This window comes from Carassius carassius, chromosome 34, assembly GCF_963082965.1.
Source record: "Carassius carassius chromosome 34, fCarCar2.1, whole genome shotgun sequence".
NCBI classification, from domain to species: Eukaryota; Metazoa; Chordata; class Actinopteri; order Cypriniformes; family Cyprinidae; genus Carassius; species Carassius carassius.
This window is the reverse complement of record NC_081788.1, coordinates 29,408,830-29,431,218: the sequence shown is the minus strand read 5'-3', so window position 1 is coordinate 29,431,218 and position 22,389 is coordinate 29,408,830. Positions and strand designations below refer to the sequence as shown.

Sequence of the window (22,389 nt, the reverse complement as noted above, 5' to 3'; positions counted from 1 at the left end):
ATAGCATTTGATCTCTAAATTAATTACATCATCAAATCAGATAATTACATCAGAACTACATCAAAAGGAATATGGTTTTTGGAAACTGTTGATGCATTTGAACAGTGAAAAGTGTTACATGTCCTGTTACAGAAAAACAAAGCTAAAATATCGTCTTCATTCACAATAACCATCATATTCACAGTCTGCCTGTCTACCCACAACACACCAGAACATAGCAGCATCTCTCAGAGTCTCCCGAAAACTTTCCAGAAACAGAGAAGGAAAGCAAGTTTGGTTTGGGTTTTAATTTAAGAACTGGGACAAAAACAGGTTTTCTTCTTTTCAAATAATTGTACCTGAAGATAGGAGCCCTCTGTTTGTCATCTAATGACCTCTGGTGTTCACGTTTAGTCACCGCAGACCGTAGCAGTGATGGGAAACGATGCTCCGCAGCATCCCTGAAACATTAAAACATCACTGAACCAACACCAGATTCCTTCAGGTACAAAACACCCCCCTCTGTGATGCACACCGCCGCTCAGAAGTGAGGAGTATTAAAAATAGCTCTTCTGCTCACTAATGCTGCATTTATTTGATTAAAATACAGTATATATTCTGAAATATTATTGCAATGTAAATCAGCTGTTTTCTGTGTGAATCTGTGTTAAAGTGTAATTTATTTCTGTGATGCTCCGCTGTATTTTCAGCATCATTCCTCCAGTCTTCAGTGTCACATGATCTTCAGAAATCATGAAAATATGATGATTTACTGCTCAAGAAACATTTCTGATTATTATCAGTGTTGAACAAAGTTGTGCTGCACAATATTTTAGTGAAAACTGTGATGCATTCTAAAGTTTGCAGTAAAATTAATAATAAAAAAAAGAATCTTATTTATCAAGGATGCATTAAGTTTCTATTCATCTGTGAATCCTGAAAAATAAAATGCATCACAGTTTCCACAAAAAATGTATGTGTTCAACACTGATAATAATCAGAAATGTTTCTTGAGCAGTAAATCATCATATTATTCTGATTTCTGAAGATCATGTGACACTGAAGACTGGAGGAATGATGCTGAAAATACAGCGGAGCATCACAGAAATACATTACACTTTAACACAGATTCACACAGAAAACATTCATTTAAAATTGTAATAATATGCCACAATATTTACTGTACAAATGCAGCTTTGGTGAGACTCTTTCGAAACATTAACAAATCCTAATTTCAAACTTTTGGCCTAGATAGACTAATGAAATATTTCCCTCCATATAACCAAAAGAGATCTCAAAAGTCAAAAGACGGTTTAAAAGCTGGATAATTTTTCTTTCGTTTGTTGCAGTAACAGCCTGATCTCAGCCCTCTTTAGTGCGTTTAAGTCGATTGTCTCACGTCTAGATCTCTGTGGACTCGATCCGCTCCAAGCGAGACGGTCCCGGCCACGGAGGCGCCAGCTGATGTTTGGGATCGTCCGCGGCCGGGGACAGAGTGAGGGTCACTGGGACGGGGATAGAGAGGTTGACGGGTGATCCGGGCGATCCGGGTGTGGTGCCCTGTTTGGCTCCGAGCTGTCCGACCCGTTCCTCCAGCGCCTGGTTCTTCTGCAGCGTCTCCACGTAGCTGATCTGCAGCTGCGCCTGGTACTTCAGCACGCGCTCCTTCTCGTCCTGCCAGGTGTGTCTCTCCTGAGCGAAGGTGAGCGCCTGCCTCTCTCTCTGCTGTCGCTCCAGGTGCAGCTCGCCCTGCAGTCGCTCCAGCTGTCGCCGCAGCTCTCCGGCCTCCTGCCGCTGCGCTTTGGCCTCGTCGCTCTGCAGGCTGAGGAAGCTGTCGATGGACATGGGTTCGGGCGTTCGGGGCGAGTGCAGGCCGGCCCACGGTAAGCTGCTGCTACCGCTGATGTCCCTCAGACACACGGCGTGATCGCTCCTGCAGCTCAGCTCGCTCAGAGCCCGCTTCAGACCCAGAACCTCGGCCTCGAACACCACCAGCTTGTCACGCAACATCGACACCTGCGGAGAAACCAAACCAGCATCTTTGAGGAATCTGTTCACTAGCAGTCAAATGTTGTCTCTTCTGCTCACCAACTGTACAGTAAAAATCGTAAATATTTTTACGATTTAAAATATTAAACACTGATAATAATCAGAAATGTTTCTCGAGCAGTAAATCATCATATTTTCATGATTTCTAAAGATCATGTGACACTGAAGACTGGAGGAATGATGCTGAAAATACAGCGGAGCATCACAGAAATACATTACACTTTAACACAGATTCACACAGAAAACAGCTGTTTTAGATTGTAGTAATATTTCACAATTTAACTGTATTTTATTTATTTATTTGACTGAATAAATGCAGCCTTGATCAGCAAGAAAGGCTTCTTTCAAATATATTTAAAATGTGTAAAACATATGCAGAAATATATGCGTGTGTGTGTTTGTTGTGCACCTCTGTCAGCGTTCTCTTCAGTTCTCCTTCACATCTCTCCAGCTCGTGGCTCTTGTTGGTGTACGAGTCCTTCAGGCCGATCATGGTCTCCTCATGCTCCTTCATCTGGCCCTTGAGCTCCTTCAGCTGACCCCTGAGGGCCACCATCTCTCCGGCGCGCTGAGTCACCTCGTTCTGACTCTCTCGCAGCTGCTGCTTCAGCAGAGAGATCTCGCCCGCCTTCTGACACAGCTGATCAATGCAGAGCAAACCAAAGCCGTCACACAACGGTGTGTTTAGTCTGCTGTATGTTGCTGTTAGTCTACGACAATTCTTAGACTTAAATGGCTTACATGAAACTCTCCCAGAAATTACGGTCAATATAATGAATGATATACACTTCCACAAACTTGGGGAAAGAAGTCTTAAGTGTCAATTTTTCTAAATTGAGATTTATGCATCATCTGAAAGCTGCATAAATCATCTCTCCATTGATGTGTGGTTTGTTAGGAGGACGATATTTGTCGGAGATACAACTATTTGAAAATCTGGAATCTGAGGGAGCAAAAAAAAAAAAATCGAAATATTGAGAAAATCACCTTTAAAGTTGTTCAGATGAAGTTCTTAGCAATGCATATCACTAATCGAAAATTACGTTTTGATATATTTACGTTAGTAAATTTACAAAATATCTTGGTTTTTGCCATAAACGTAAAATCTATGATTTTGACTCCTACAATGATTTTTTGGAAATTGCTACAAAAAACTACACTGGTTTTGTTCTCCAGGGTCACATATGGTTCTTCTATAGCATCACTGTGAAAAAACACCTTTCGGGCTTATCTGTGCTCCTCTCACCTCCCACTTGGTCTCCTCCAGGCGAGGCAGGATATCTGCCTGCTCCTTACGGTAATCCAGACACCTCCTCTCCAGCTCCTCTCTCTGAGCGAGCAGGGTGCTGATCTCCTTCTGGAGCCGGCCCTTGTCCTGCTGCAGACGGGCGATGTGGGTCTGCAGAGCCTGCTGTGTGCGCTGGGCTCGGTGGGACACCTGCTGCAGACGCCTGCCGTAGTTCTGCCTCAGCTCCTCCATCTCTCGCTCCCAGACGTGCTGCTTCTCCTCGAACACCTGCACGATGGCCGCCTCGCTCTGGTCCAGGTTACGCCGCATGTGGATCACCTGAGGAACCATCACAGAATGAACATATCCTCCAGGTACAGTGTAATGTATCACAGCTTGCCATTGCTTTATGTTGATGTCTAAGGAAAATCTTTCTGTCTATCATTAACTCATTATGAGACTTCAATGGTGTTTCTTTTTGTCATCGACAGCCTCCGGTTTACATTGCTCGTGTTTCCTTTTATTTTTTACTGAAGGAAGAAAATCGTGTGTTTGAAATGACATGAAGCTTAGCAAATGATCACAGATTTTTCATATTTGAATGAAATATTAGTTTAAAACAGAGGGACCCACACTTTTTATTACAGAGGGCCAAAAATCTTAACTTCATTGAGGACCATGGGCCAAAAGTGAATGTTGCATTTTATCATACTATATTATTATAAAATGTATTAATTTGTAAAAAATTCAATAAGTAAACAAAAAATATAATTAACTTTTTAATATTAATGATTTTTTTAATATAAATGCTCTTCTGAATTAATTTTTTTAAAATCAAATTCACTTACTGTTTTTCAAATAATGTAGAAAAAAATAACTTTTTAAATTTATATTTTAAAAAAATTATTTCTAATTAAAAACTCACTTATTGTTTTTTAAATACGTTTCTGAATTTTAAAGTATTTTTTGATCAATTTGAATCAAAATCACTTATTGATTTTTAAATAATAAATAAAAAAATAACTTTGATATTAATATTTTTACATATATATTTGTTTAGAAATGTTAATTATTTCTAATTAAATTCACTGATATTATATTGATATTTTTACACACACACACATATGTATATTATGGCTCTTATAATCGTATAAAGTGTGAGAAAACAGCCTAGTTTTATTCAAAGGCCCAAAAATATGCAATTCGGTGCAGAAGCTGATATTTCTCTGATGCTTGTAAATAAGTGAGATCTTTCTAACAGAAGAGCAGACACTTGACACAAAATGCTATAAATATGAGTCTGTGCTCTATATCTCCAGTAATGTGTGTCAGTGAGATGAGATGTGAATGATCCGCACATATAACACAGTGATTGAGAGCTGAAGAAATAAAGCCTCCTCAGAAGATGTGAGAAGTTCTGGAGGCTTGTGAAGATCATTCCTCCGCTGAGGAACAGTGAAAGTAAAGCTTCTGGAAACAAACGCTCCTCAAAAGATCCTGAGGATCAGATTTGAGACTCTAAAACATGATCGATGGAGAATCAAGTAAAGCTGAGCTGCTTCAGTCCAGGAAGAGTTCATCTGGAGATATTACTGACCTGTACAATTTCACTAAAAATAAGGGGTGCTCCTCACCTCCTGCTCTTTCTCCCAGAGTCGGTCCTCCAGGTCCTGGATGATGTCATCAGTGGAGGGCGATGGCTGGATGGTGGCGAGTCTCTGATATGATAAACAGCTCTTCCCGGAGGAGGACTGACCGCTGTCGGACACGCTCAGGCCGTTCTGGTACTTGGGTTTGTCTGCTTTGTCCAGCGGCGCCGCTGTGCTGCTCAGTCTGTTGATGTGGCTGGTGGAGGCACTGAGGGGCCCGAGCGATTGAGAGGGACCGTAGCTCATGCCAGGCCCCGTGTAGATGGGAAGGCTGGTCAGAGAGTTCCTCCCAGAGTCAGACATGCCGCCCTGGCCGTCGTTCCCACTCGAAGGGTCCCGATCCGGACTGTCCTGCTCACAGAGGGACTGCGGGGCGTCAGATCCTCCGCCGCTTCCAGCAGATCGTCCTCCAGCTCCAGACTGAGCCACCAGGTTCTGCATGGAGTGAAAACTCTTGGGAACCACGGGCTTGAAGGCGGACGGACGGACCAGAGCTGAACTATTCTGAACGAGGAAAACATGATTTAATACATCATTAAACAGCCTTCATTAATGATCGTACCATCTCGATAAATGGATTGACGGATAGAAAAAAATGAACACCTTATTAAGGATGCGTTAAATTGATCAAAAGGGCCAGTAAAAGCATTTATAAGGGGACAAAAGATTTATATTTCAATATGTTGTTCTGAACTTTCTATTCATCTGTGAATCCTGAAAAATAAAATACATCACAGTTTCCATAAAAATATTGTGCAGCACAACTGTTTTCAACATTGATAATAATCAGAAATGTTTCTTGAGCGGCAAATAATGTTAATTATGAAAAAATAATATTTCACAATTTTACTGTATTTTTAATGCAATAATTGCAGCCTTGGTGAGCAGAAGAGACCGAGTAGTGTATAAATATGCAAGTAGTTTGATAATCTAAGAAAAACAATTAGATTATGCTGTACAAAATGCTTCATGGGAATGGATAGTCATCTCTAATCTCTTTTGTCTTTTATGGAAGAAAAATCATCATCAAATTATTATTTAAAAAACATAAACATTTATTATAAACCAGATAGTTCCGGTCAATGATTCTGATTGGCTAAGATGTGGCAAATGACTCTACAAAGTAACACACACCTATGTTTACTTCCATCTGTTGCTCGGCAACCACTTTGTTGCAACCATAACTGATTCTGAGGAGCTACATTGTTTCCTGGAAGAATACTGTTTTTATTAATATCATTAGACTTTATTTGCTGTTTTATTTTGTCGAACCTTACTACGTGTATGGAATAACCGTTTTATAAAAGCAATAACCCCCGTGAAGCCGTGGTTTACAGTGAATTTATAACAGCTAAAGGGTTTTTTTATTCACTCCGCATTACATCGTACCTAACCACGTTGTTATAAATTCATTGTAAACCACGGCTCATTAGTTTCTCCATGGAGAACATAAATTAGATTTTTACTTCCAGAACCCAACTTTTCCACTTTATACTACAACCAGAGCAGTCCATTAATGGAGTATCATCAGCAGTTAGAGGAAGCGCGTCAGTCGTACCTGCTCGAGTTTCCCAGATACAGTGAGGATCTTGGGTGGCGTGCGACTGTCTCTCTTGCCGTTGTTCCCATCTCTGCCCTTAACTGCTGTCGCACCGTCGTGGTTCTTCTCCACGTTTCTGCAAGCATCCAGAGACACTCCTCCTCCAGTTCTGTGTGTGTCCCGGCGGCCCGCGGCGGTCCCCTCCAGCTCGCCCCTGTTAGTGAGACGAGACGCAGCGATGGTGAGCTGGCCTCGATCTGTGGTGGTGCTGCTCCCGCCTCGTTCATCACTCGAGCCCTCGGAGGTGGAGGGAGGTGCGTGGAGGCGCTCAGCGCTGCAGCTGCGGTCGGAGGGGCCACGGCGGGACAGAGGAGGGCCACGAGGAAGGGTGGTGCGCGTGCCCACGCTCTTCATGGCAAACTCCTGCTCACCGGCCACCCCGCTGCCCACACTGCCCATGCTGGGGAACCAGAGCGTCACTCAACACTGCTACTCTCCGCATGGGCCATCATGTGACCTCCAGACACACACTGCAGTCAGAACAGAGCCAAGGCATCATTCAGAATCAGAATTACACACGATAACAACTTTTTGTTGTCTGATATATTCCCCCAGAAATAATAGCGATAAGTGATATTATTGTAATTTTAATGACCATTTTATGCCACTGAATATAAAATCATTATGTAACAGCATAATCATGCAAGAAGGCCTAAAAAATCTTACAAATGACAACAAACTTATAATTTTTGAGAATATGTAGATCATGGAAATTAAGTATCCAAATATTAGATACCTTAAAAACCAGAATAAATTATATATATATTATATATAATTATATATATTTATATATATATATATATGTATTTTTTTTTCAAGAAGTGCAAAGTAATGAGTAGAATAAAAGAAAAATGCACAATGAACTCATGTATCTACAGATTTTTCCCGGACCTTCTTTTCTCTGTGAATAAAGGGAGCACACTAAAGTGGAAAAACACAGTCACTACTCAGCGGTAAGATGTCTGTATGCACAGACACAAATCCATAAACAAGATCAAATCTGCAGATTAAACTTTTTTTGTGGAAGCATGTTTTAAATTTGAACTAGCACTGACTACACCACGTTATGTTCTAGAAGCTGCAAAAAAAAAAAAACATGGTGACATACATTTTTAAGTAAATATAATGGCCGATATGTTGCCTCACCAAAAGTGATTGAGGTCATGTACATATATCGCACGACAAGTTGATATATTGATTATTGCGACAGGCCTAAACACACAAGGAATTTGTTGCTGGTACATGCTTACATGCATATATTACAGAAGAATCTGTTTTGAATAACTTGTTGTTTTGAACTTTTCTATTTACCAAAGAATCCTGAACAAACGAGATGCTTCAGAAATCAATAATATGCTGATTTATTATCAATGTTGAAAACAGTTGTGCTGCACAATATTTATTTATTTACACAAAAACAATAATTCTGCTAATTATCAGAAACGTTTTCTCAAGCAGCAAATCTTCATATCAGAATGATTTCTGAAGATCATGTGACACTGAAGGCTGGAGTAATGATGCTGAAAATACAGCTGTGCATCACAGAAATAAATTACAGTTGAACAGATATTAACATAGAATACAGCTGTTATAAATTATAATAATATTTCACAATATTACAGTTTTTTCTTCCAGAAACTAAAAATTATATCAACCCCAAACCTCAAATATGCAAGTAGTCTGATTGCATTGCATTGTAGCATTGCAAATTGCTCAGAAAGGTCCAAGAATTGTAGCTGAGTCAACAGCAAAACAATGGAGAGCTTCAGTGCACGATCACCATAAACAAATGCACTTACTATAACCAAACCTTACTGTGAGCTTGTGTTTGACACGTGTAACGTGACATCCACGTGCATGAAACACACCATCAAAGACAGAAGCTGTTTGATCTCACAACGAGCCGCAGCTCCATGAGCAGCCAACAGGGGCTTCACACTCCAGCGCTTTGCCATTACCTCATCTGTTCTCGCACTTACACATCTCACACACATTCGCATTGTCACCTCGGCTTGTTATGGGCCACGAGGTCACCGTGTGTGGCTTTGTGTGTAAAGGGAGAAATGGTAAAACTTTTATTGGCTCCACAAGGCCTGGAACCGTCATGAAATCCAAGGCACAACAAGTTGCACGATCATCTCCAACCTCAGATTACCAAACTCTCTCCAAACCCTGAGCCTGTGCGTCCGCCACAAAAGACTGCACGCGCTGTTGTTATCTAACAGCTGAATGGAGATCTGCAGCACCTTCTGTGCGCGCGAGTCCATTTGAGCATCAAAACACTGCATCTTAATATAGACACACTCTCCGTTTTCGGCTCTCCACACAAACAAAGACGCACCACGAAGATGGAAACCTGGAGATGGGTTGCTTTCTCCGTCCTTTATATTATCAGTGCATTACATAATGCGTCCTCGCTGAGAGAATGGAGATCTGTTCACTGGTTTACTTCCAGTCGAGTGATTCGCAGTGATAGTGCAGCCTCTCTCTCTCTCTATCTCTCTCTCTTTTCTTCTATAATCAGTCGTTTCACACATCGACACCGTTGACTGCGATCGTACTCACTGTTTCAGCACCGCGGACAGCGACGCGCGTCACATCAGCCGCGTTCATTCACCGAGCCGGTCGCGTCGCGTCCATGAAACCGAGCGGTGTGTATCTTGACAGGATTAGGTCTCTGGTGATGATGAGGAGGAGGAGGATGATGATAATGATAGGCAGCGGATGCGTGTATCAGCTGAGCCACACACCCACCTTCGCCCCGCCCCTCTGCCGCACGCCAGCAACGCCCCCCATACGCCGACGGCACTGCGCGTGCGCGTAGTATATGTCACTAATCAGTCAGACCCTCGCATACTACACGCATGCGCACTTCGTGATCCTCCTGAGGGAGATGCAAAAGGACATGTGACATTTTATCAGTAAAATAATTTATGTTTTTCCACAAACATATTGTTGAGGAGCATCAGAATTATTTCTGTTTTTTGTTTCACTTCCTCAAAATAATAGTTATTGCCCACCATAATATTTTACTTAATAATCAACTGACGTGTATTGTGGATAACAGAGCTGCAACTGAGGACACAGTGGCGTTTCTGAATGAATCGGAGGTTTGGAATGATTCGGTTTTGTAAATGATTCAAATGACTCGCTCCTTACTCGATGTAAGTGCAGAAAGAGTCGAAGCAAAACAGTAAAAACGCCCGACTGTTTGATATGAGTATTATGTGGGTAACGGATTACAAGTAACGTGAGTTACATAATCAGATTACTTTTTCAAGTAACTAGTAAAGTAACGCATTACTTTTTAATTCACAAGGAAATATCTGTTATTTACCGATCTCACTACACAAACAGCTTCAGTATTCCTCAAAAATGAAGAAAAACAGCGAAATGCAAACTCAGAATATAAAGCAAACCTGCAATAATTAAATATGATAAATAAAACAAATATCCTCTATGCATTTAATCTCGTTTTATTAACCAGTATCTTTGCTGTTGACATTCAATGATCCAATTCAACCATAATAATAAGCAAAAATTAATAGAACGTTCAATATTCAAACCCAGCAGTGACTATGGGATATTTGCATACTGATGTGTGATTGGTCTTGTCGTCCTTGCATATAATTAACCATTTCTATTCATCTTCACTCTTGGCATTGATTGACTTAATTGCCTAATATGTGTTTTAAACCTTGCTTACTAGTATGTATGTGTATTTGAGCTAAAGTATTGCCGTGTACATAAATCATTATTATACAGGTTATTTCAGCTCTTGGTCTCCATTCACAAATTCACTGATGACGTCAACGCATAGCTGTTACCATGGGAACAGTCTTCATCAAAGAGACGCGCGTCACGTGACGATGATTCGGAGGAAGACGTGTCATTATCATATTACATTGATCATATTAGTCAAAACTGTGGATATTTAGATGGCATATATATATATATATATATAAAATTTTAATTATATTTTTAATGTTATGTTTGTTTAATATAATGGTTTTATTATAAATATGGTGTTTATGGCCTAATGGTTAGAGAGTCGGACTCCCAATCGAAAGGTTGTGAGTTCGAGTCCCGGGCCGGCAGGAATTGTGGGTGGGGGGAGTGCATGTACAGTTCTCTCTCCACCTTCAATACCACGACTTAGGTGCCCTTGAGCAAGGCATCGAACCCCCAACTGCTCCCCGGGCGCCGCAGCATAAATGGCTGCCCACTGCTCCGGGTGTGTGCTCACAGTGTGTGTGTGTTCACTGCTCTGTGTGTGTGCACTTCGGATGGGTTAAATGCAGAGCACAAATTCTGAGTATGGGTCACCATACTTGGCTGAATGACACGTCACTTTCATTTTTTTTCTTCTGTTTCTTTGTGCAGGTCTTCTCTTCCACCACTAGATGTCCTCAGCTGCTTCATCAAACTCCACACATCTGGAGCAGAAGAATGCCTGACCATTTATTCATTTATTCCTTTAATAAAAAACACTGTATTTCTAAACAAAATTACAGATTTTTAAGACCTAAAAAGAACACAAATCTATCAAAAACATCAGGAACGTCTGTGAGCATGCAGTGTGAGAGCTGTAAGCGCTAGAGCTCATAAAAGTCCAGATGAGCACCGGACAGGAAGTCATCGTCCAGCAGGAGCTTGATGAGTTTGGCCCCGGACTCCTCGCAGGAGAGCAGCTGGCCCTCGGAGAACATGGAGCAGAAGGAGCACCGCAGCTTCAGATCTCCGGAGGAACGCCGCGCCTGCAGCTGCATGTCTGTGTCCAGAGGACCTGCAGCACACACAGATCAGAAAACACTCGCTTCCTCTGTCTGTTATCAGCTGTGTGTTTCTGACAGGGTCATGTTGTCCCCCAAACCAGCGATTCCCAAACCTTTTCTTCCTTGTATAAGCTAAAATATTTACTTGAAGTTGAGATGTTATACTGAGAGTCGATATTTCAATCATTTATCAACACATTCACATGTTCATGGTTTTCTGGTGTTGATTAATGGTCATATGACATGCAGGTAAACAAATGCAATATTTCAATACTTTATTTTGATTGTGTGTCTTTTAAGAATTATTCATTTATTGTAAATGTAATGATTTTTTTTCGTTTTTATTTAATTTTTTACATTTTATGTAATTTTTAGTACATTCATATGTTTATTTATTTTTATTTAACTTTTTTATTTCAATAGTTTTTGTTTATTTATTTGTGACGTTACATTTATATACGTTTTATTTAATTGTTTTATTTTATTTTTAACGTAGTTAATTCATTTTTATTGTGTGATTTTAACCACGTTTTATATTTTAGTTATTTTTATTTTTTAATTATTTATTACGCTTCAATTTACATTTTTTAAGTGTTATATTTTTTTCTTTATTTATTGTGACATTAAATTCAATTTATTTTTCTATTTGAATTTTATTTGTAAATTATTTTCTTGTTTTAATTTTACATCATGATATAATTTTTATTAAGTGTTTTAACCGTTTTTTAATTATTTAATTTAATTGGCCTTTTTTCTTTTTCTTACTTTTTCTAGTTTCATGTTTAAATCAATATATTTGTAATTTTACATTTTAATGATTTAATTAGTAGCAAGTGTTTTATTTTAATTGTTTTTTTATATATATTTTTTAATTTATTTATTGTTGTTTTACATTTTATGATTTATCTATCTATCTATCTATCTATCTATCTATCTATCTATCTATAGCTTTTGATCAGTTCATGAACCTCAGTTTGAGAAACTCTTCAACAAACACTAAATAACATGTTAGCATGTCTGCTTTATGATAAAGCAGAGCTCCGCGGCACTCACCAGGTGCGTAACTGAGCACTCTTACATCCGGCTCCTCTGCGGCTAACACGCGGAACATCATGTCGCGGGCGGCTTTCCCGGTGCAGTACAGGACCCACGACGGGAAGGGCTTCAGCGCACACAGAGAGCTGATGTTGACCACCGACCGCCGCAGACCCAGACGGCGAGGAAACGCTTGCAGGACGCCGGCCGTCAGACTTAGCGCTCCGCTGACGTTCAGAGACATATACCGGTTGACCTCCGCCGGATCCGTGAACGTCAGAGCGAAGCGAGACACGTCACCCAGAGACGCTGAAACCAAAGACGACAAACTATCAAGAAGCTCAGCTTTCTCTGCAAAAAACTTCATTACTCGGGATTTCTCTCTTGTGTTCCAGAACAAATATCTAAACTTTCTAAAATCCACAGGCTATAAGATACATTTACTGGAGACTAAAATAAAGTCTGAGAAGTTTAAAATTAATCAAAATTAATAAAAAAAATTAATTAAAATTAAGCCAATTTCTCTCCTCTTTGAGTTGTTAATTTTTCTGACCGCATTAGTAGATATTTGTTTCTGTTTCAAGCATAAACTCACATCATTTTAATGCATTTTTCAGAAAACAAACATGATAAAGTCAAAGTAAATGTGTCAGAAAGTTTGTAAATCAATAATAATAATAAGATAAAAATAAATGTAAGTCACTAAATATATATTTTTTATATTTAAAAAATACAATTGAAATAAAATATTTTAAAATTAGATTTAAATGAATACATAATACATCTAAAAGTATAGTAGTAAAATTTGCATTGATGTAACAATATTTCAATATTTAGGTAGGACTGGAAAACAAGACAAAAATACTAAATAATAAAAAAGATGAAAATATATTTTTTAATTCAACAAAAAAAAAAGATTTTTTTCAATTATAATTTTTTTATTTTACATTTAGCATTTTAATTTGTAGATTTTTTATGTGTTTTATTTAATAATTTTATTTTTCAATTATTTATTGAAATTCACATTTTTATTACTTATTTTTTTAACCTATTTATTTTATATTTAGGTAGGACTGGAAAACAAGACAAAAATACTAAATCAATAATAAAAAAAGATTAAAATAAATGGATAAAAATTCAATAAAACCAAAAAATAAAATGACATTTTATTGATTAAATGTATATTTTTAAATTATTTATTTATTTTTAATTTGACATTTCAATGATTTAATTTGTAGATTTTTTTATGTTTTATTTAATTGTATTTTTTGATTATTTAAATCAATATTTTTATCACTTACTTTTTTTTATCTTTCTTCTTTTTATTTTAAAGTTTGTGCCTTGATTTTACATTAGGATTTATTTATAGTGTATTATCTTTACTATTACAAAATTTACTATTACTATTCAAAAATTTAATAATAAAGAGTAAACAAAAAGTAGATTTTAATCAATTAATATATAATACATCTAACCGTACAGTACTATAATTTTTTTATAATTATTTAGATTTTGCACTGGAAAACAAGACAAAAATACAGAGATACAGTATATACCTTTTTTTTTTTTGCAGTGCAATGACAAAATCAAGCGCACCTGCATTATTGATCAGGAGTAAGTGGTCCATTTCGGACACTGAAGTCTCTTTAGCTGCCTGAACCATTTTTTCCACGCCATCCTTCTTCTCCAGATCGGCATGCACGCAGCGGACATCCAGTTGGTTCTGTCCACCGTACAGGGTTATGATGTCCTCCTTCACCTGGTTGAGCTGCTCTTTGGTTCGAGCGACCAGCATCAGGACGGATCTGGGCTTCAGCAGACAGCTGAGCTGAAACGCAAGCGTCCGGCCGAAGCCTTTCGACGCTCCTGTGATGATGCACAGAGCTCTGCCCAGATCCCTGGACTCTGGAGAGATCTCATCTTCCATCGCAGGCCTTCAGAGATGCTGGGGGTCAGATGATGAGGAATCTCAGCAGCGAGTGGTGCTTTATATCAAGTGACTGCGAGAGAAACTAATCTATTTCACACAGCTTCACAAAAGCCCATTCATAAAGAGAGAGTTAATGCCATTAAATAAGGTATGAGAGTGTAAAATATGATGTAATGCAACCTTTACAATTTGTTAGTATTTTTGAATGAAGTCTCTTCTGCTCACCAAGGCTGCGTTTATTTGATCAAAAATACAGTAAAAATTTTGAAATATTATTGTAATGTAAAACAGCTGTTTTCTGTGTGAGTCTCTGTTAAAGTGTAATTTATTTCTGTGATGCTCCGCTGTATTTTCAGCATCATTCCTCCAGTCTTCAGTGTCACATGATCTTCAGAAATCAGAATAATATGATGATTTACTGCTCAAGAAACATTTCTGATTATTATCAGTGTTAAAAAAAACTGTATTTTTGTGGAAACTGTTACATTTAAAATTTTTCAGGATTCACAGATGATAATCAGAAATGTTGTGCATCGCAGAAATAAAAGACAGTTTAACAGAGATTCACATATAAAACAGCTGTTTTACATTATAATACTATTTCACAATTTTTACTGAATTTTTTAAAATCAAATTAACGCAGCCTTGGCGATCAAAAGAGACTTAAAAAAAAAAAAAGCATTAAGAAATCATAATGTTTCCAAAATGTTGACCAGCAGCGGTTTAGGAGTTTAATCTAAAACACTTACTAACGAGAAAGACAAGCATTTTATTATACAGGAACCCACAAAAAGAGTGAAGCAAAATAATAGCCAGAGCAGAAGTGTAAATGCGGAACAGGACAGAAAAGAGATTCTCTTTCATACGATGCACAAGCAGAACTATATTAATTATGATATATAAAGCATATGTGTTTAAACTAGTGCAACAAGCATTGAAGATGATGACCTGTGTCATATATTTAACATCCATCACTAATCATCAGAGCAGCAGATGTCCATGTGTCCTCATGCAACGGTCAGGAGGACACAGAATACGGTCACATATCAATCTCTGAATTAAAAATCAGGCTCTGGATGATGAAGTAAACAGACTTCACAAGCGACACAATTCTAGTTGGTCGTCTGGGTTTATAAAAATGCACAGTGAAAGAAAAATCATAAGGAAAACAGAAACTGGTAATTTTCTGCCTGCTAGTTTCAAGCATAAACAGTTAATTCTGATACATATATATATATATATATATATATATATATATATATATATTTATATATAAATAACTCTTAAAAAGTGGTTTTGAAATGATTTAGATTTCTGTTTGTATTGATAAATATTTTTTTTTTTTTAGTAATTTACGTCTAATAAAAGACAGCTTCCTTGGGGGTCCCTCAGGGCTCTGTTCTATCTCCCACACATTTTTCTTTATTCTTCCATTTTGAAGTACAAAATACTTCTCAGATTATATTTTAGCTTTAGCAATTACATTTAAACTAAACTTTTAAGTTTAGTTTTAATTAACACTCACACACTTATCAAAAAAGCTCAAATATAAGAGTTTTTCTCTGTCACTTGATCATGACATGATTCCCAAACTTCCAATTGTGCTTTTTCCGAGTTTTCATCACTATATTAGTATATTCTGAAACTGAGTAGATGTGAACTGTGAAGATGTGAAAGAATGAACTAATAAAAGATTAAGCTCAGATCAGTGAGGCCAGAAACAAAGTCAGGATTGTGAGATAAATAGTCGCAGCTACCTTTTGATTTCTTTATTTTGTGCCAGAAACAGGATTCCACGTGATTGGGTGATTTTGACCCGGATTTTCTTTTTCTCTAAATTCTCGTAATAAACATATTTGACAAAAGCTTTACCTACAAATAGTATAAAACAACTGCACAAACTTGTGTTCTTTTTAGGGATTTTGTTCTCACCTTGTTATCTTTAATAATTACCGGCCTACAAAAAAATCTCTTGAAAATCTCTCATCATGCTATAGTTTGATCAAATCTTGGATTCAAACTTGTTTTCTCTCCATCAGCAATGGTTTTGTGTTTCTTATTAAAGCTGATTGATCACAGGCCTCACTGATTATTCACAAATAATGCTTTTTCACTCAAAAACTCATCAAGCTCCAATGAGAAACACAAAACCAATGCTGATTGAGAGAAAACAAGTTGATTAAAAGATTCAGTCCATTATTAGGTAAAAACACAACATGATGAGAGACCGACAAGACAGTTTTGAAAGATGAGATCATTTTTGACTGGGAAGATACATTTACTTGAAGCAAATGACTTGAAAAATCAAAGAAAAATAATCTTAATTCAAAGGGAAAACATGATTCTTCTGACCCCATTTAATCCTAAACACTTCATTTTGCTTCTCAAGTAAAAACATCATGATTTAAAGATGTTTGTACTTGGAAAACAAGACGAAAATACTAAGGAAAAGCATTGTTTTTTGCAGTGCATTTGCATTTATGCTGGTGTTTTCTGCTGTAATGTTTGAACATTGCTCATGTTCCCTTCACGGTCAGGATTAACCCTCTGCACGTAGCATTCACGCTCAAATGATGTGTAAATCTGATGTTTAAATCTCGTGTCTAGTGGCGAAGCGTTGTTTCTGACCGCACTGGAGGACCACATCTACAACATTGACGAGGACGACCTCAAGGACTTCAAAGTCAACATACACAACTTCCTCGTAAGTAAGTGGAGAAACCCTGGTCTTCACATCCTCTGGAGGAGCGTGAGAGCAGACAGGTGAAAGTACGGTGGGTGGGAGAGGAATCAGAGAGAAGATGGCAGAGGAAGTGAGAGTCTGAACCGAAAGAGTCCACGCAGCTCATGTGATTCAGGGTTTTCAATGAAAAGCGTGCATTAACCGAAATACTGTGGCCTGTGTGTGCCTCAGAGATCAGTAGAGATTGCTATGTACATGCATTTTTGTCTAATCACGTTTGTGAAATGTCACATTCAACTCATGATGTGCAGAAAAGAGCTTCTCGTCAGATGGGTGCAACTGAAAGAGAGCACTGAGAAAGCCTTCTGATAATTTATTTTTTTCAATAAATCATTCACGTCAGATACACTAGTATTCAAAAGTTGTTTTTTAAATGAAAATAATATTTTTGCACAACCAGGATGCATTAAATTGATCAAAAGTTACAGAAAATACATAATGTTAAAAAAGAATGTAATGTACACCAAAAAAAAAAGAAAAAGAATTATACTTTTTTAAAAAGTATATTCAATCAACTTATTTTACAAATTTAGTTGACAAACTTTCAAAATTTGTTTATTAAAATGTAGCTATGCTGCTCTTTTGAACTTTCTATTCACCAAGTATCCTGAAATAAGTGGTTATATAATATTTAAAATATCATATATTTTTTAAAAATTAAAAAAATTTCCAACTTGAGTAAATCTTACAATTCAGATTTTTTTTCTTCAGAAGAGATGTTTTTTTCCATTTATTTAAATAAAAACCTTGATTTATTTTAATGTAATTTTTATTTATTTTATCATTAAAAAAAAACATATATATATAAATTATAATAATATTTAATGCTTTGTTTACATTATATAGACTGTAAAATATTTTTGTCTTGTTTTCCAGTATTAATAGCTAAACCTAACTAATATCTAAACATAAATAACATACTTGCAAGATGTAAACTCAGGATCATTTATAACGTTTTGTGACTGTAAGATATAAACTCATAATTCTGAGACAAAAAGTCGCCACATTTTTAAATATTTTCAGGTTGTGGTGTAAATAATATTCCATTCACATCACAGAAATACTAAGAACAATAAAAATAACAAAATATAAGTCCTATGAAAGCAGATACGCTGCTAAACGGATTTGGGATGGAGTGAAGGTTACTAATGATGACGCAGTGTAGACAGTGTAGTGTCGTGTCTGTGGTTCACATGAATGAAAGGAAGATATATGAGTGTGTCTTTGCTCTGGAGAGATTAGCGCTGGTAAATATAGCAGTCCTTCAGTCATTCAGTCCACTAGATAAAGAGCAGAGACGCCGGCTTGTATTACTGACCCTCTAAACACAGACATGAGAGAACAGACCACGTCATCATCTGTGTGTGTTAGTAGTGATCATGGTTTGAATACCATTCAGAAAGATGCAATGAAAACTGAGACTCCTGTAGTAATTGAGTAATACGTCCCCAGGTGGGAAAAGTGAAGGCCATCATGAATGCCGAACGGCCAGTGACCAAGAAACAGGTCCGTTCTTTCCTTTGACTTGTGGGGTGGAACAGGCGTTTTATCCCCAGCTTCTCTGAATGAGCCTTTACCCTAACTGATTTAACTAAAAAAGACAAACCAAATAAAGTTAACTGGACGCAGGACTGTGAAAGGGCTTTCCAGGACTTAAAGAACTCCTTATGCACAGAGCCTGTTTTACAGAGTCCCGACTTTGAAAAGACTTTCACTGTACAGACCGATGCTTCGGAGCATGGCCTTGGGGCTGTACTGCTTCAGGAAGGTCAAGGGCAGCTCCAACCGATTGCCTATATCAGCAGAAAGCTCCTTCCCCATGAATCCAGGTATTCTACAGCGGAGAAGGAGTGCCTGGTAATTACATGGGCATTGGACTCATTAAGATACTACCTGGTGGGAAGCAAATTCACACTTGAGACGGATCACAGGGCATTGGCCGTATGAGAGACACAAATGCTCGTATCACCAGATGGTTCTAGCCATCCTGCTATTATACTTAGAAATTTTGTACGAAGCTGGGTCACACAATTGTGCAGCAGATTAACTCTCTAGGACACCTCAGGTGACTGAGGAAGGGGTTAAATGTCACAGGTTAGCCTGGTGACTCTATAATCTTGGATTTACAAACATACACCCATTTCACTGATACTGTGCATTGCTGGCATTATTAACATCGGTGTACATCCAGGAAAGTTTTATGGAGTTGTTGTTTTGTTTAGTCTAAAGTTTGTTGCTGCTGTGTTTGTTATAGTTTTAAACTCTTGATAGTTTTCCTTAAAGTTTGCTATTATGTTTCTTAAAATAACAGAATGCCAGAACACATAATAATTCATATGATAATTACCTTTATTTTTTCACATATTTTCCACAAATCTTTTTGCAGTTAAACTTCCCGGTTAACACTCTGTACAACCAAACCCATAATCCAGGTCAAGCTGTCTTTTTAAAGCAATAGCCACATCACTTCCTGTGGAAGATACCATTTTGGTGTGATTTCAGAGGGGGAGGGGATTTAGAAAAACTTGCTTTTGCCATTTAATTAGTTGTTAAGCTCTTTCTCTGTTAATGGTTGTTGTTTTACCAATTTGGAAGGTTAAAGTGTTGTGTTGGGTGTTTATATTATTTAATTTGATCATTGCAAACTAAAATGACTGTACCTAGTTGGTATGCTCTATAGGTGTGGCTTCAGCCTATAAATCAGCTGCACGGCTAATTTTGTACAGTTTTTGTTTATTTTTGTTTTCTCCTGCACTGAAAATATTTTAGCACCTTCCAATAAAACACCATTTTTGGATTTTGCATCAACTTTTTGTACAGCACGTCATTTCCCTTTTCCACTCCAACTGGTTGGCCCCCTACAATTACTGTAAAGAATTAGGATGTCTTCCTTCAGAAAATCAATTAACCAGTATATATTACTGTATCAATGTATTAATTTATGCAAAAATATATAATTCTGAAAATAATTTAGTTTAATATATTTTTTCTATTATCTAAAAATATCACATTTATTAATACTGTGGTTTTCGTTTTATTATTGCATTTATTGTAAATTTATCCTAATTTAATGGTGCAATTATCTTCAATGTAATTGAGAAGGTAATGAATGATTTAAGTTATTGAAATTTTTTGTGCTGTATTTCAATAATCCATTATGTATAAACAACTAATTTTAATTTATTTTCATTATTTTATGATTTTCCTAATGAAAAATGTATGATTTTCTTAATGAGATAATGTGAAATCTGTGTTAAACTGATTCACTTTTTATAATAAACAACATAATTGAGGTTCTCATTGTTTTGTGCAGCACTTATGGCAAAAAATAATCAGCTGATATTTGTTTAAAGTAGATATTTTCCCCTTTAGTTAAATATACTTTTATTAAGTAACTTGTAGTCTAACTACCACATGCACAACACAAAGCTTCTCTTACAAATAATGCAAATAAATCCAAAGATCAGATTTTTAGAAATCTTTATTACAATTTTTTTTTAAAAATCCAGTCATATTGCTGTTTTTCTCAGATCATGGAGAGGGTGGTCTGCTTTTACGCCAGGCGTTTGCTGATCCTCTTGTAGACGAGGCTGCCGAGAGTCAGAGTCTGAAACACAACATCAGTCAGATCAGTTTAATGTAAAACCTCACATGTGCTGATGAGAACCGCGGATCTCACTCACATTGACCAGTGTGTTTTCATCCACCAGCTCTGTAATGGATGTGATTTTGTTCAATACGACCTTCAGCTTGTTTCCATCTTTATTCACAACAGCCTGAAACACAAACGACAGCATCATTATCATCAGTGCAATCAAACACTCATTAAATCCTGCATGCAGGTCTGTGAGCGCAGCGCCACCTTGACTTTCTCTCCGGTCAGCGTTTCGATCTCAGTCTCCTGTCCGAGGGTGAAGCTGTTGGTCAAGACTTTGGGTCCGGTCGTGACGGTCACTTTGAACTGATCTCCGTTCTGCTCAATCTCAGACACGCTCTTGATTTCTTTACCTTTCTCAATCATATCATCAGGAAGACCTGAAACGATAAACAGGTGATTAACAGTGCAATGCATGCAACACTCAATCCAACAGTCAGTGCAATGCATGCTACGGTCAATGCAATGCATGCAACACTCAGTGCAATGCATGCAACACTCAGTGCAATGCATGCAACACTCAGTGCAATGCATGCAACACTCAGTGCAATGCATGCAACACTCAGTGCAATGCATGCAACACTCAGTGCAATGCCTGCAACACTCAGTGCAATGCATGCAACACTCAGTGCAATGCATGCAACACTCAGTGCAATGCATGCAACACTCAGAGCACTGCATTAAACAATCAGTGCAATGCATGCAACACTCAGTGCAATGCCTGCAACACTCAGTTCAATGCATGCAGGCTGCTAAGTTTATCAGCAGTTCATTCAGATCCAGCATTGATCAGATACATGCAATAATGTTAGATTTCGACTCACCGACGGCCTTCATGAACTCCACGAATCCCTCTTGACTCTCCAGCTGATATTTCCCACTGAACGACATGATGACCGGTGAATGTGTTGAGTAACTCCAGAGCATTTGAAAGACGCTTTTATATCGGACACAGAGATTAATAATTATTAACCTGACCTGATGGTCCTGATTGGCCAGTTACTGTGAAATCAGTGGGGTAAAAGAGTACAGATCTATAGATGGTTTGGTCTGATCAGATCACAGCCTTTGTCCTTTGCCCACAGCACCATGACATCATCACTTTACTACTATTTTGTAACTGTTGTAGCTTTTGTTTATTCTTTAAATTAGATTTTAATTTTATATTTTCTGTTTTCACATTAATTTTTGAAAGTTTTACCACTTATTTTAGTGTCTATATATATTTTATGTATAGTTATATATATAGTTAATATATATTCTATATGTATTTTGTCCATTTGTATTTATTAGTTTTAGTTATTTTAGTACTGCAAGTTGAACTAAATAAAAATGAGAAATAAGTTTTATTTTATTTCAGTTAGCATTTGATTAATTATTGAATTTAGTTAAACTAATCAAAAGTGAAGAAATGTTGCATCGGCAACTAAGTAAAATAAAATATGTTTATTTATGTTCTTTTTTATTTTGTTGCAATAGTTTTTTTTTCAGTTTTGTAAAGGTTTTCCTGAATATGTCTCTATAGTTTTGTTCATTTTTTATTTATTTTAGTTTTAGTTATTTAAGTGTTTCAAAATCAAATTAATCAAAATGTGTTTTTCATATACGTTATTTGTTTTATTTCAAGTACTTTTTTTTTAAATCTTTTATGGTTTAGTTGTTAGTATAAACCATAATAACCCTGATCATCACACTCAGCTTGAATAACTGTAGGATTACTAATAGCTACATAAAAATAAACAGTTG

General features: G+C 37.2%; 3 protein-coding genes across 4 annotated transcripts; all 3 read right to left on the bottom strand.

Moving 5' to 3' along the window:
• Positions 1 to 450: 450 nt before the first annotated feature.
• On the bottom strand, positions 451 to 9,267 carry LOC132115002 (leucine zipper putative tumor suppressor 3-like). 2 transcript variants are annotated; one of them, XM_059523421.1, is made up of 6 exons: positions 9,071 to 9,267; positions 6,464 to 6,975; positions 4,891 to 5,409; positions 3,275 to 3,595; positions 2,438 to 2,668; positions 451 to 1,995 (listed from the first exon to the last, which is right to left on the bottom strand). In XM_059523421.1, the coding sequence occupies exons 2-6, from the start codon at positions 6,902 to 6,904 to the stop codon at positions 1,381 to 1,383; spliced, it is 2,127 nt and encodes a 708-aa protein (XP_059379404.1). In that variant the 5' UTR covers positions 6,905 to 6,975; positions 9,071 to 9,267; the 3' UTR covers positions 451 to 1,380. The 2 variants fall into 2 exon arrangements, with proteins under 2 accessions (XP_059379404.1, XP_059379405.1); XM_059523422.1 differs by lacking the exon at positions 9,071 to 9,267 and adding an exon at positions 8,847 to 9,054.
• A 1,688-nt stretch (positions 9,268 to 10,955) lies between these two features.
• Positions 10,956 to 14,290, bottom strand: LOC132115275 (sepiapterin reductase-like). The gene is made up of 3 exons (XM_059523655.1): positions 13,912 to 14,290; positions 12,334 to 12,624; positions 10,956 to 11,291 (listed from the first exon to the last, which is right to left on the bottom strand). Exons 1-3 carry the CDS (start codon positions 14,240 to 14,242, stop codon positions 11,101 to 11,103), a joined length of 813 nt encoding a protein of 270 aa, XP_059379638.1. The 5' UTR covers positions 14,243 to 14,290; the 3' UTR covers positions 10,956 to 11,100.
• Positions 14,291 to 20,476: 6,186 nt separating this feature from the next.
• On the bottom strand, positions 20,477 to 21,610 carry LOC132115009 (fatty acid binding protein 1-B.1). Its single transcript, XM_059523436.1, has 4 exons — positions 21,468 to 21,610; positions 20,851 to 21,023; positions 20,672 to 20,764; positions 20,477 to 20,595 (listed from the first exon to the last, which is right to left on the bottom strand). Exons 1-4 carry the CDS (start codon positions 21,568 to 21,570, stop codon positions 20,542 to 20,544), a joined length of 423 nt encoding a protein of 140 aa, XP_059379419.1. The 5' UTR covers positions 21,571 to 21,610; the 3' UTR covers positions 20,477 to 20,541.
• Positions 21,611 to 22,389: the final 779 nt, after the last annotated feature.

Bases quoted from the DNA above. Each gene is read 5' to 3' on its own strand.
- LOC132115002 (XM_059523421.1), bottom strand. From the start codon at position 6,904: ATGGGCAGTGTGGGCAGCGGGGTGGCCGGTGAGCAGGAGTTTGCCATG. The intron at 5,410-6,463 runs GTACGACTGACG...TTCCTCGTTCAG, and splicing joins TATCTGGGAAACTCGAGCAG to AATAGTTCAGCTCTGGTCCG. The intron at 2,669-3,274 runs GTGAGAGGAGCA...TGCATTGATCAG, and splicing joins TGGAGGAGACCAAGTGGGAG to CTGTGTCAGAAGGCGGGCGA.
- LOC132115275 (XM_059523655.1), bottom strand. From the start codon at position 14,242: ATGGAAGATGAGATCTCTCCAGAGTCCAGGGATCTGGGCAGAGCTCTG. The intron at 12,625-13,911 runs GTGCGCTTGATT...CTTTGGTTTCAG, and splicing joins ACTCCTGATCAATAATGCAG to CGTCTCTGGGTGACGTGTCT. The intron at 11,292-12,333 runs GTGAGTGCCGCG...TGTGTGCTGCAG, and splicing joins AGTGCTCAGTTACGCACCTG to GTCCTCTGGACACAGACATG.
- LOC132115009 (XM_059523436.1), bottom strand. From the start codon at position 21,570: ATGCTCTGGAGTTACTCAACACATTCACCGGTCATCATGTCGTTCAGT. The intron at 21,024-21,467 runs GTGAGTCGAAAT...TTATCGTTTCAG, and splicing joins GGAGTTCATGAAGGCCGTCG to GTCTTCCTGATGATATGATT. The intron at 20,765-20,850 runs GTGGCGCTGCGC...TTTGTGTTTCAG, and splicing joins TGACCGGAGAGAAAGTCAAG to GCTGTTGTGAATAAAGATGG.